General features: G+C 36.3%; 1 protein-coding gene across 2 annotated transcripts in view; it reads left to right on the forward strand.

Annotated features, from left to right (window-relative positions):
* mcm8 (minichromosome maintenance 8 homologous recombination repair factor) overlaps positions 1 to 13,006 on the forward strand; it is a 35,363-nt gene that overhangs the window by 21,790 nt on the left and 567 nt on the right. For both annotated transcript variants that reach the window (XM_028820790.2, XM_051919500.1), the window contains exons 9-18: positions 2,530 to 2,681; positions 3,245 to 3,443; positions 3,708 to 3,738; positions 3,862 to 4,002; positions 4,322 to 4,463; positions 5,807 to 6,002; positions 7,273 to 7,492; positions 10,242 to 10,451; positions 11,622 to 11,698; positions 12,778 to 12,967. In XM_028820790.2, the coding sequence (XP_028676623.2) occupies positions 2,530 to 2,681; positions 3,245 to 3,443; positions 3,708 to 3,738; positions 3,862 to 4,002; positions 4,322 to 4,463; positions 5,807 to 6,002; positions 7,273 to 7,492; positions 10,242 to 10,451; positions 11,622 to 11,698; positions 12,778 to 12,967 (1,558 nt within the window). The remainder of the gene's footprint in view (positions 1 to 2,529; positions 2,682 to 3,244; positions 3,444 to 3,707; positions 3,739 to 3,861; positions 4,003 to 4,321; positions 4,464 to 5,806; positions 6,003 to 7,272; positions 7,493 to 10,241; positions 10,452 to 11,621; positions 11,699 to 12,777; positions 12,968 to 13,006) is intronic.

The raw sequence follows: 13,006 nt of genomic DNA on the forward strand, positions 1-13,006 counted from the left end.
GAGGTGGAGTCGGGCTAAGGGCTCCACCTCTGAGGATACACAAGCGAGGCCAATACGTCGGCAAAACGAAACATCCGAAGAGAGAGTCACTCGCTTATCCGCTATTACAGAAGTGTGGCGAGCACATCGGCAAAATGGTATCCCTTTTACTTTTCTTTCTGCCCCTAATACACAAGCAAGGCGAGAATGTCGCAAAACAAAAACTCCAAAGACCGAGTCACTCACTTATCAGCTATTACAGAAGCGCAAAATGAAACCTCCTAGGAGAGATGCCCAGAGTAGTTCCTTCCAATTACCTGAGATCTCTACATTTCAATTTTTTTTTCCTGACAATTTCAATACTTTCTAGGACCCCGGGCTTTTTACAGCATGGGCTTATACAGCTAGTACTTAATAAAAATGAGTCTAGACAGATCTGTGTGATGCAGTGGTAGGATGACAGGCATAATTTTGATTTTATTTAAGTAGAGAGAAAATAGGTTTACATAAAAAGCAAACAATTTATTTGTTCCTGTAATTTTTGTTTGTGTCAGTGGGAGCCTGCGGTTATAACAACAGAATCCGTACATGTTAAAATCCCGGCCTGGAATATCAGACATACCCCCTCAAGCTGCACACAAATGCCAGCCCTTGAAAGTCATTTTAATAAGAAAAATACAAATAGTCTGTACTATATTATAAACTCAAAATAAAAATCCCCCAGACCTGGCATTCATCTAGAGCTTCCACCATTGTGTAGTTGCCTATGGTTATATGTATTACTGCGTATAAGTAAATCCCTTTTTAAATATTATTGTGATTGTATTTCTAAGTAAATCAATATTTTCAGTTTTGCCAATGTGCAACCAGCTCAGTTGTGGCTTTTTCTTTTCTGCTGATAAAGATTCTGCCGATACCCTTATTGTCCACCTTTGTTGCATTTCATTAGATTTGTCAAAGCAGAAGGCATTTGCCAAAACCATTGTGCAGTGTTACAAATGGAAAAATATTTCCATTCTGTGCAGTTTCTGACTGACCTACTTACAGATAAAAGCACTGCGTCTTTCCAGCTATGCTTTTCACAGTTTCTCTCATTAAATTTGTGTTATTGATTAATCTCTAAAAAATGTCAAGGACAGACTAAAAAGGAGCATCAGATATTTATTATAAAAGTCCTTTAAACAGAAATTGTTACAAATGTAAATTAACATTTTTGCTTTTAATTTTAAACTAAAGATTGTGTAATTTTATGAAGTACCTTCAGTCTTGCCTGTAACAAGAGAAGGTTAGTCAGGTTTGACTAAAAAAAAAAAAAAAAAAAAAAAAAGTTCAAGGATGAATAACTTGGAACTGTCATTAGGAATTTTAGGTATTATTGTGCTACATGTACTTAACTAAAAATACAGGCTAGGAGAAGATTTTCTGACTATCTTTTAAGAGCTCTTGTTACTAGTAGCTGTGTCACTCAACAGCAGTAGCCTAAACGGCAGGATGGAAGGACCTGTCAAGTTCCACAGGAGTCTGCAAGATAGGCTTTAAAGAGGGAAATAGACAAATGGAAGTCCAAGCAAGTTGTTTGCCCCACACTCTTCTTTTCTTGATTCTGTCTATTAATATTCCACTATTGTCCCATTTTTCTTTCTCCTTCATATCACTTCTGTATGGGTGAGGTTTTTGTACTTGGGCACCATTGCTACCACACAGGCATTGGCCTTTCAATGGATATCCCTAAGTTCTGTTTCTTCTCATTTTTTGTATAATGTGATCCTTCTAAAATACTCTGTGCTGTAGATTTAATGGGTTATCCACTTGCTGTACCAAGTAGTCTGCTGCATCGCTAGTGGTTGTTAGTAACTGACATTTGTTGTTTCCTTCCCCTTATCCTTTTCCTGTAGCTTCTTGCCTGGTCATTTTTCTGCTGTCCTCTCTCTTGGCTGTCCTGCTACTTCCCTTATTTCCCTTTTTCTTTACCTTTCCTCACAAAGGCTAGGTAAAGTATAGGGTGCTGTGTGGGAGTTTGTGTTTTATCTACATACTTTAAAATTATTTATAATAATGTGTTATTTGTATGTAAATGGTATTCGGAAATTTTTAATTAAAAAAAGAAATCAAGCAAAATTACCCCCTTTATTGGCTAACTAGAAAAATTACAATATGCAAGCTTTCATGACAACTCAGGCCCCTTCTTCTTTACATCTTGCCTGAACAAGTAACTTGAGTTGCCTCGAAAGCTTGCATATTGTAATCTTTCTAGTTATCCAGTGAAAGGGGTCATTTTGCTTGATTTCTCACTACATCCATAATGGCTAACACGGTATAACACCCTAGTACTATGAAAAAAGAAACAAATAAATGAAACCTGGTAAGAATTGTGCTATCATAGTGACACGGGACAATGCTCTGCTGCTTCTTACCTCCAAGAATCTGGAGGTTGATACTTTTGTTTACCATACTCTGTGACAGAACTATAAACTCAGAGGGCGTACTAGTACTAAAATCATCTTACTGTATTGAATATATGAAATTGATGTATTTATTTGTTTTGTCAAGAGTTCAAGAACTTATGTCTGATGACCAGAGAGAAGCTGGGCGGATTCCTCGCACTATTGAATGCGAACTTTCTCGCGATCTGGTAGACAGCTGTGTTCCAGGAGACTTGGTTTCTATCACAGGAATAGTTAAAGTTTGCAGCAGTGAAGAAGGTTTGTTTAATTTTTCCATTTAAACCCTTTCTGCACATTGCTCATCTTGATTAGTTGTCTATATGCAATTTTAATTTTAGTATTAGGAAGGGAATCTGGACACGAGTCTTAGGAGCAGCAGGCTAACTTGGATGAACTCAGAAACTGGCCATTAAACCAACTGAGAGAGCGAGAGAATAGTTAATTAATTAACTAATAGTTCCTAGGGGAGTTATTGTTTGACATTTCTATGTGGAGCTTGCAAATTCTTCTCACATCATTGTGTGGGTTTCTATCAAAATCGCTCTGCTAGGCTGATTGGTAACCCTATAAAACCGATATGTTTGACTCATTGTGGAAGTACGCTTGATTATACCCTGTGTAGTAGTCTACACCTTCCTTTACTTAAAACAAACCGTAATCGACCTGGGACTTCAATCTTAATACTATATAGCACCTTAGCAGATCTCATCTTTGTAATACCATATAGTATATTTACTCTTCTAAAAAATATTGTCTGTAGATAATAAATCATTGTACTACTTAAATGTGATTTAGATTTTCAGTTTTATTTTTCATTGTAGGAAATGGAAGAAACACAAATGACAAGTGTATGTTTTTACTGTATATTGAGGCAAATTCCGTCAGTAACTCCAAAGGTCAGAAAGCAAAATCTTCAATGGAATCCGACACAGAAGGACCCTCAATTGAGTTTTCCCTAAAAGATCTTTATGCAATTCAAGAAATTCAGTCCGAAGAAAATTTGCTAACTTTAATTGTCAAGTAAGTAACAAGCCATTTGAAGTCAAAATGTTATTTGGTAGTTTTGTTCTGCTGTAGAATATGAATTTAAATCGGGCATGTTTATTTATTCATTGAAAGAAAACTTGAATCATCACGTTTTCTGTGATTATGTTCTGTTTCACAAGATATAATCTGCATTTAGGGTAAAACTTTCCATCAACCAAGTACTTTTTGAAAATGTTATTATTTACAGAAACATATTTTGACATCTGTCAATTTGCTTATTTTTCGTCCTCCCTTTAGTTCTCTTTGCCCAGCAATTTATGGCCATGAGGTAAATGTGTTATACTAATTCTAATATCTTGAATATATAATTTTTAAGATAAAAATATTATTTTTTAATCCCATTTTTAACCTGATTCATGGTCGCTGAAAATCCTTTTCTCTTTACGTAAAGCTTGTGAAAGCCGGTTTAGCACTTGCTTTATTTGGAGGATGTCAGAAGTACCTTGATGATAAGAATCGGATCCCAGTAAGAGGCGACCCCCATATGTTGGTGGTTGGAGATCCAGGACTTGGTAAAAGTCAAATGCTACAGGTAATCAAAATAAATGACCGGTGAAAGGCAACTGGGTGTAACATTTAAAGGCTCTAGTCCCAATAAAATGTTTGACACTTTGAGAAAACCAGTTCACCTTCACTGCTTCGGTAGTTCAGAAATGTCTTTTTTTTTTTTTCTTCTTCTTCTTCTTCTTCAGTTAATCTACCATATGAATGTGGATTGTTATAATCATGTCTTTAATGGAAGTTAATTAAATCAAGCGAATGTTGGCCTATCTGACAAATATATAGATGCTATCACAGCTCACTAGATACATGGTTTTGTCTTTTGTTTTTTTTTTTCTTGCTTTTTTTAGGCAATAAGCAGTATTGCCCCACGTGGTGTGTATGTTTGTGGAAACGCCTCAACATCATCCGGACTTACCGTAACTCTGTCACGTGATAGTGCGTCAGGGGATTTTGCTTTAGAAGCTGGAGCACTAGTGCTTGCAGATCAAGGTAATAGATAAACAGAATATATTGCAGAAAGATGAAAGAAATATTAGAAGGACTTCATTGAAGAGACTGTTTTCAAACAGCAACAATTGGAATAGAATTACATTAATATAAAAGTTTCTTAAATGAACAGGGTATAGATTCTGGATATTTATGTATTTTCAATAGTGGCATTAATACTGAGAGCTGACTGCTCTCTTCCATTCATAGCCCAGATATTTGTAGGGTTTTATAGGTGTAAATATTATATGTTACATTAGTATACTTAAAATAATAATACAAAGGCAGCTAATGCAGGCTAAATACACTGCAAAAGTACATGTGCAAAAACTAGGGGGGAAAAAAAAAATGGGGGGTCTTTTGCTTTTATTAAGCAAAAACATTTGTCAATAGGATATGAAAGATTCATTTCACAAGGTTTCTTAAAACAAGCTAAATCTTAAATGTATACTTCTTTAAAAAATCAATAAAGAAAACAAGATTTAATGGCTTGATGTAGAAACTTTTTACTTGCTTCATTTTTTTTCCAAGTGATAAGAAATAAAGAATAAAGGGAAAGTTCATTCTAGCCTGTAAAATGGAAATATTGTGCTTAGGAGTAAGCACCTGTGTATCTTACCTACCAGATCAATTTTAGACACACATCTGCTTAAGGCAGAGCAATTTAAAAAAATATTACTTTTCAAAATTCACATTTTTCACTGCGGTGGGCTGCCCAGGGTTTGTTCCTGACTTGCACCCCATATTGGCTGGGATTGGCTTCAGCAGACCCCCGTGACCCTGTAGTTAGGATGTAGCGGGTTGGAAAATTGACTGACTGACTGACATATTTTTCACTGTGGAATTAACAATTACCTAATGTTTTCCTCCTACAGATACAAGGCAACAGAGTCTGTATCTGTCTCTAATGAGAACTGTATGTGTTAATGTAGTGTATGTATTATAGACAGATTAGAAACTTTATGCAATATCTTTTTAATGTTTAAAAGGCAATTGTAAATCTTATCTTTTCCACATCCAATTCTATTACTGAATTGTCCTAGATTCACTTGTGAAAAATGGCATTTAACTGAATTATGTTAGAAATACTGCCATTTCCACATTTACTTAACTCGGTGCGTTTTGTCCAGATCGCAAGTTCAGTGTTAAATCAGGTTTTACATATTTTTATATTTTCTTGTCAATCTGGTATTTTTGTGTATCTTGCATAACGTTTGACAATATTAATAATTTTGTACTGCCCTCTAGTGTTCTGTGCCTAATTTTAATGTTATCTATAGTGTATTAAGATAAAAATGATGTTCTTGAAATCTTCACTGAATTATTATAATACACTTGCATTTTAGGACTTTGTTGCATTGATGAATTTGATAAAATGGGAAATCAGCATCAAGCCTTGTTAGAAGCTATGGAGCAGCAAAGTATTAGTCTTGCCAAAGCTGGTATTGTATGCACCTTGCCAGCCAGGACCACAATCGTTGCTGCAGCAAATCCAGTTGGTGGCCACTACAACAAAGCAAAAACTGTGTCGGAGAACTTAAAGTATGTATACACTTAATGTGCCTTTTAGAAATTCATGTGAAGAAGTGATCATAAAAATTAGGAATGCATGCAGGATATATAATGTTATTTTTTGCTCTGTTTTAACTCTTCTGTATGTTTTCGCTTAAATGCCTTTAAGGCATTTAGACTACCACATTAAAACCTGCAAGGTAATCCTAGTCAATGAACCTATTATAAATCATAATTATAATGTCTAAATTATTACTTTGCTTCCTTCACCCATTGAATGTTTCCTCTTTACCCCTTGGCATTGAGTCAATAGTTCATAATTTACTAAAAAGAATTGCACATTTCTCTGATGCTCCATTAAATGTACAGACTTTGACATTAATCCATTCATGCACGCCTACTCTATGTATTTCTCCACCTTTTTTCACGTACATTTTGGCCCTTGGTATATACTTAATAATTCTGACATAGTACTAAGCATAAGGCATCATTCCAACACCATGGACTTGCATCAGGATTGTAGTCATACATTTAATAAGACACAAATTAAATGTAATTTGCATGATTGTTATATTTTTAAGATTGGACTAATATTAATACTACTCAGTTAGAGATTTTTTTTGGGTGTTTTTATCAGTGGTTTGACGAAGATCATACACTCAAAGCCATGGGCTTAGTCTACAAATCTACACAGTGCATGGAAGTTTCTGTACCATTTGGGGACTTGACTACTAATTTTGCTTTAAGTAGCTGTGTCAGTAATTCAAAATCTAATTTAAACCTCCCACTTTTTCTTAGTATATGACTTCCCCTTTATTTCTGTGTTTTAGAAGTAATTTTTACTTTAGAGAGCACATGTTGGAGATCAAATAGACTAGCTTTATAAATCTTACAGTAAGGAATTTGACTTTGTACACTTTGCAACCTGGGGACTAAAATAAATGTTGCTCAATGTTTGGTATTTCCCGTTTGTAAAATGCCTAGCCTTGCGCTGTATCATGCCTTCAAAATAAGTTGTCTCCTTTTCATTCTTTGTGATTTTTATTCTTTTTTCCCCCCTCTGTCTCCAGTTTCTTTATCAATTGCCTACGCAAACTGGGCTCCACTGGTAGTAAATACGCAAATACCTGAAGTCGAGCCTTTTCAAATTTTCCATTCAAGCACATAATTTTATTTAATTATAACCATTGACTTTATTATAATAGAAAGTCAGCTATGGCATATGTAATGTTAACTGAAAGACTGAATAGATATTATTGCATTTTTCTTGTTTTAGTAGTTTTTTGTTTTGTTTAACTAGGATGGGAAGTGCATTACTGTCCAGATTTGACTTAGTTTTTATTTTGTTGGATACTCCAAATGAAGACAATGACCACATGCTTTCTGAACATGTGATGGCCATGCGTATGGGTAGGAAAAGTGCTGTAAGCAGTGTTGCTATCACTCGAAAGACTGCTGAAAATTCCAGCTCTTCAGTGTTGGAAGTTCTTTCTGACAGACCTCTACTGGACAGATTGAAGGTATTTATTCATTTTTCCAATGGTCATTACAAAATCAAAAATAACCATTTAGCCTAAACCAAAAACTATTTATTCAATATAGTCAGAACTACAGTTTTTGGAGTAGTTTTTAATGTGAGAAGTTTGCAGATTCATTCTGTTCATTTCAAAAAGTACTTTTTCCTCATATTGCTGAAATTTTACCTCATCTGATTAAATGTCATCTATAAACGCAATTTTAATTAATGCAAGAAAACCAATTACTTTTTTTACTATTAGACTCCATAATCAATCAATTTATGGTAATTACTGTGAATTAGCAAACATACAATATATTTAAAAACAAGTTTGTAAAATAGACTGTTTTTCATGAGCAAGGATATTTATGTGTTGTATTGCTGGCAAGAGGATGTGCCGCAAGGGCAAGAGAAACAAGATCAAGCAATAAGCAAGAGTTGAAAATAAAAGGCTAAGGTTGTAATTTGGAAATCGATAATACCTAAGCCAAAACATTATCCTTATTCAAAAAGCAACAACTAAATAAATGCCTTGATGATGAACTTTGAACACATATGTGATTTGTTACTCTTTTGAGAAGCCACAATCTCCAACAATTCAATACTCAAAGAGGCTGATCTTATGTAACCCAGAACATCATCCCATTGCAAAATGGTGATGTTTGCAGGAAACAAAAATGGTGTCATAGAAAATAATTTAAACAACCATAAAATGTCAAAATTCAAAGTAACTAACATCCCTAAAGAATTCAGTGACCCAAAGAAAACAAATATATATAGACAATCCAATCTCAAAAACTATATATATGTATTTATAAAACTATGTAATCTGCAGAAAATGACTATAGTGATACTATCATTCGAAAATGAGCTGTGGAGACTGATTGGAGAACCACAGATATTGCTGCAGGTGTGATTAGGCTTGATGAGTAGTGCAAAATAATTGCTTATTGTCACGTTGGCAAGTGTCACTTTCAGACATTGTAGCATCTTCAAAATGGCAGGCGAATTCAGAATCGACTGATTTTTCTGGCAAAAGAAATAATTAATAATCTTGATTCACCATACACAAATGCGGATTTGTTCACTTTGTCGGTGCTAATGATGTTTGACTTACAGTGTGTACATTCTTGAGCTCTGTGGTTGAAGATGTTTCCTGATTGTATTATTTTCCTAAATCACGGTAATCCAGTCAGAGTTGTGAGGCATACTACGTGAAGAAAATGGTAACTGCTGAGTTCTAATTGCAGCTGCAATCATCTTTATTAACTTTCGATCCGCGTTCGACTGCATCGATTGGCCAGCACTTTGGATGACGCTGGAGACCGAGCACATCCCACCAAAAGTCATCAAGCTACTGCGGGACAATTACAACGGATCATCGAGCCAAATACGCATCCAAAACGAGCTGTCGACTGAACTCGCCATTCGCACTGGAGTTCGCCAGGGAGACGTCGCCTCACCACTGCTCTTCAACATCGTACTCGACGCCATTATGAGGAAAGTCTTCGGGGGCAGACGCGGCGTCCAGTTCGATGAAAATGGCACCGTGACAGATCTAATGTTTGCAGATGACAGCAGTGTGCTGGCTGAGGATGACGCCAAAGCCACGGACGCTCTCTACAAGATTGCCCCCGCGCCACCCAGTCATATGGATTGAAGATAATCATTGAAAAGACGAAGGTGCTGACAACAGATGGATCACCTGCAAATGTCCACCTCGACGGCATCCAAATACAGCAAGTTCAGCAGTTCAAATACCTTGGCTCACTGATCGAACAGAAGAAAGTCGCGTCGACGGCGGAGATCCACAGTCGAATAGGTCAAGCAACCACAGCATTCGCTTCTCTAAAATGGTGCTTGTGGAAGTGAACTAATATTTCCATTCTGACCAAAATCCGCCTTTTCCGGACGCTGATCCTGCCGATTCTACTCTATGGATCCGAAACGTGGACGATGCTCAAGGCGGACCTCAACAAACTCGAAGTTTGCCAGATGCGTTGCCTCCGGCAGATATTACGAGTATCACTCCGAGACCGCCTTCGAAATGAGGACATCCGACGGAGATGTGACAACCAACCGCCAATCGAGGAACAAATTCAAACACGTCGACTGCGATGGTTTGGCCATGTATGTCGAATGGACGCGAGCCGACTACCACACCAACTCCTCTGGTGTGAGCGACCCACCCAGTGGCGAATCCAACGAACGGCACCGAAGAAAACATGGTTAAAACAGGTCGTAGATGACATCAGAAATCGCAGAATAAATCTCGATGAGGCCAGAACAATCGCCAACGATCGTCATGCATGGAAACGAGTTGTGAAGGAGATCCGACAACCATTGGCACCCGCAGCAGCCAATCCAGACCCAACGCCAGCTAGGGATCAAAGAAGAAGAAGAGAAGAATTGCAGCTGCAAAAAAACTTATCTTTGCTGTATATAAAAAACGTGATGTCAATCACTAGGCCTTTTAAAATATTATTTTCCAACTCTCACATCTACTAGATGGTCATTGAGTGATTTGAGGAATAATACAGATGAGAGTTAATAACTTAATGTAACACCGCCAGAAGTCTGTAGGCTAAATGCCTAATGTGCATCATCATGTCAAACAAATCATTTCATACCTACTGCTCAGAGTCCACAATGCACATGCAGCAATGCATTTTGAAACCTGTAATAAAAATGCAGTGAATTATTCATTTTATTTTTCAGTGTTACATCAGTTATATCCACTTTACCATTTGCAGATCACATCTTTAGAGAACTTTGACCCTATACCACATCAGCTGTTAAGAAAATATGTTAGTTATGCCCGGCACTACGTTCACCCAAGATTATCTCCAGAAGCTGCACAAGTATTACAGGAATTTTATCTGGAGCTGAGAAGGCAGAACCATGGAGCCAACAGCACTCCTATAACTACGCGCCAGCTGGAGTCTCTTATTCGTCTTACAGAAGTAAGGTTAACGTGTTTTGTTATGAGGATCTGTGTTTCAATATAGAGTGAAAATCTCCCCAGGAAATAATCAACATTAGCGTAGAACACTAATGTTTATAATTTGATTTTTTAATTTTTTTTCTTAATAAAAAGCATATGTCATGAATTTAACTATTTTCATTCTCTTAGTCAAGTGTCAACAAACAAAATTAAATCAGACTGGAAATGTGTTTTAAAGTACATCAGTCACTAAGATACTGTATAACATTAATGTATATGTGAAAAGGGAAAAAAATACATTTAAGGAGAAGTATTTCTTTAATACTTTATGTACACCAGAAAATATTGAAATTAATTGCCAAAAAATAATTCTTATGCATTATGGTAGGAGTTCAATTAAAAGATGAAATTGGTTGGGATGAAAACCTGCAGCTACAGCGTGGCTTCCAAGACTGAACTTGAGAATCAATGGTCTAACAGGTCCTAGCAAAATATCTGTAGGGTCTTGTTGTTGGAAAGTACAGATCAGACAGTATTCACCTTTGCTATTTGAGTTGCAATAATTTAATTTTCGGAATGGCACACATTTTTTAATACGGGTTCATTACGGGAATGAAATTGTCGCACCTCGTACAACTATTTCTGCTGCTACTATGTGGTTTGTTTACCATCTTTGTGTGTGACTGGAAATTATTTCTGCATAAGGCATTGGTAGTTCTTGTTTTTAAATCTAACTAGGTACTGTTGATATTGCTCATACCTGGCAGAGCTGCATTAAAAAAGATTTGTGGGAGTAAAAAAAAAAAAAAAAAAAAAAGGAAAATTAAAGTGTACAACAGCGATGAAGCTTCCAATACAATGGAGGGCTACATCTATCTGAAGATGTCTTGTTCCTTATTACTTCATTCGAAAGACTTCACATTTTGTTTGGAATTGTTTAAATAATACTGGCTGCAAATTGTCCTCAGAAGAATGCAAAGTAATTTAAAGTGTTCAAACTCAGAAGTGATGGATGAGGTGCTCTTTTTATTTACATTTGTATTGGATAGCTTTTTAAACATGATTTAGAGAGCAATTAGCAAGCCTGATAAACACAGAGAGGTGCAGACCATTTGACATTCTTTAACACAACTGAAAATGTCTAAAAGCAAACCAAGTATTTATATAGTAATTTTAGTATCTTCTGTAGGCAAGAGCAAAGCTGGAACTCCGTGAAATTGCTTCAAAACAGGATGCAGAAGATGTTGTGGAAATAATGAAACACAGGTATATTTAATTTCACTTGACATTATTATTAGCCAGCTATTATGCGTTTAACCGAGTACTTGTGAGGTAAGTGCCAAGCATTAAAAAGAGAGAGAGGGGTTAGGAGCCCACACTGATACAGCGCATTGCAGCATCCACAACATGACAAACCAACTCAGGATCCCAGATTAGGACCCGAGTGCAGCCATGCGATGGGTGACACCTCAGCACCACACTAGTTCAGATGGAATGGAACCAGTGGGAGGTTTTATATAATGGCTGGAGTTCCAATTCTGCCACCAACCCTCAGGTTTTTCCCTGCAAGTTGGGGGACCTGCTTGCAGGGCTGGATACATTTTAACGTCATACCCAGGACAGAGCAATTGCAGGTTAAGGGCCTTGCTGAAGGACCCAATGGAGTAGAGTCACTTTTGGCACTTTACGGGATTCAAACCGACAACCTTCCCATTGCCAGTGCAGATCCCTAGCCTCAGAGCCACCACTCCGCCCTGAAGCATTAAAAACACTGAAAGAATGAAGATAAACATATCAATCTAGTTTGGTTCATTTTAAAGAATTCCCCTTCAAAAATGCCATGATAAATAACGTTTCATGGTACTAAGAGTGATTAACAGAGATAATGTAAATCTTGTTAAAGGTTTTATTCATTTCATATTTAAGAGTAATGTGGAAAAAATTATATATACTTAGTATTTTGTGAAATGGAACGCCCATCAACCAGTGGCTTTAATAATTTAAACAATGGTAATGTACAGTATATAATAGGTTGTAGATTACTAAAGTCAAGCTTTACGGTTTAAAAAGATTGTAAAGTTTTCATGTTGATGTAATTATGTGGTGTTCTTACTGTTTTGTTTATAGTGAATACTGTATCTAATTTTATCTAATTAGTCATTTTGTCTGTCTTCTAATGAAAGTAAGTCTCCAGGTTTTAACATGTATTGATTCTCAGTTATTATCTTTAATATCTACAATATATATTATTTCATATAAAATGTCTTGTATTTTATACATTTTGAGATAAGTTATGATTTATATCTTCTAAGTGCTGAATATCCTTTTTGTATGCTGTCTTACAGTTTACTTGAGACTTTTTCTGATGAGTTTGGTAAACTTGACTTTGAACGTTCACAACTGGGCTCTGGAATGAGCAACAGGTCACAGGCAAAGAAGTTCATCGCAGCCCTGAACAAAATATCTGGACAGACGTACACTAACATTTTCACTTTTCAACAGCTTCGGCAAATAGCAAATGACCTACAGATAAAGGTAAGAAAGGAGAAGCTACTCTTAATCTATGATTGTAGA

The sequence above is a fragment of the Erpetoichthys calabaricus genome, chromosome 15, assembly GCF_900747795.2.
Source record: "Erpetoichthys calabaricus chromosome 15, fErpCal1.3, whole genome shotgun sequence".
Classification (NCBI taxonomy): domain Eukaryota; kingdom Metazoa; phylum Chordata; class Cladistia; order Polypteriformes; family Polypteridae; genus Erpetoichthys; species Erpetoichthys calabaricus.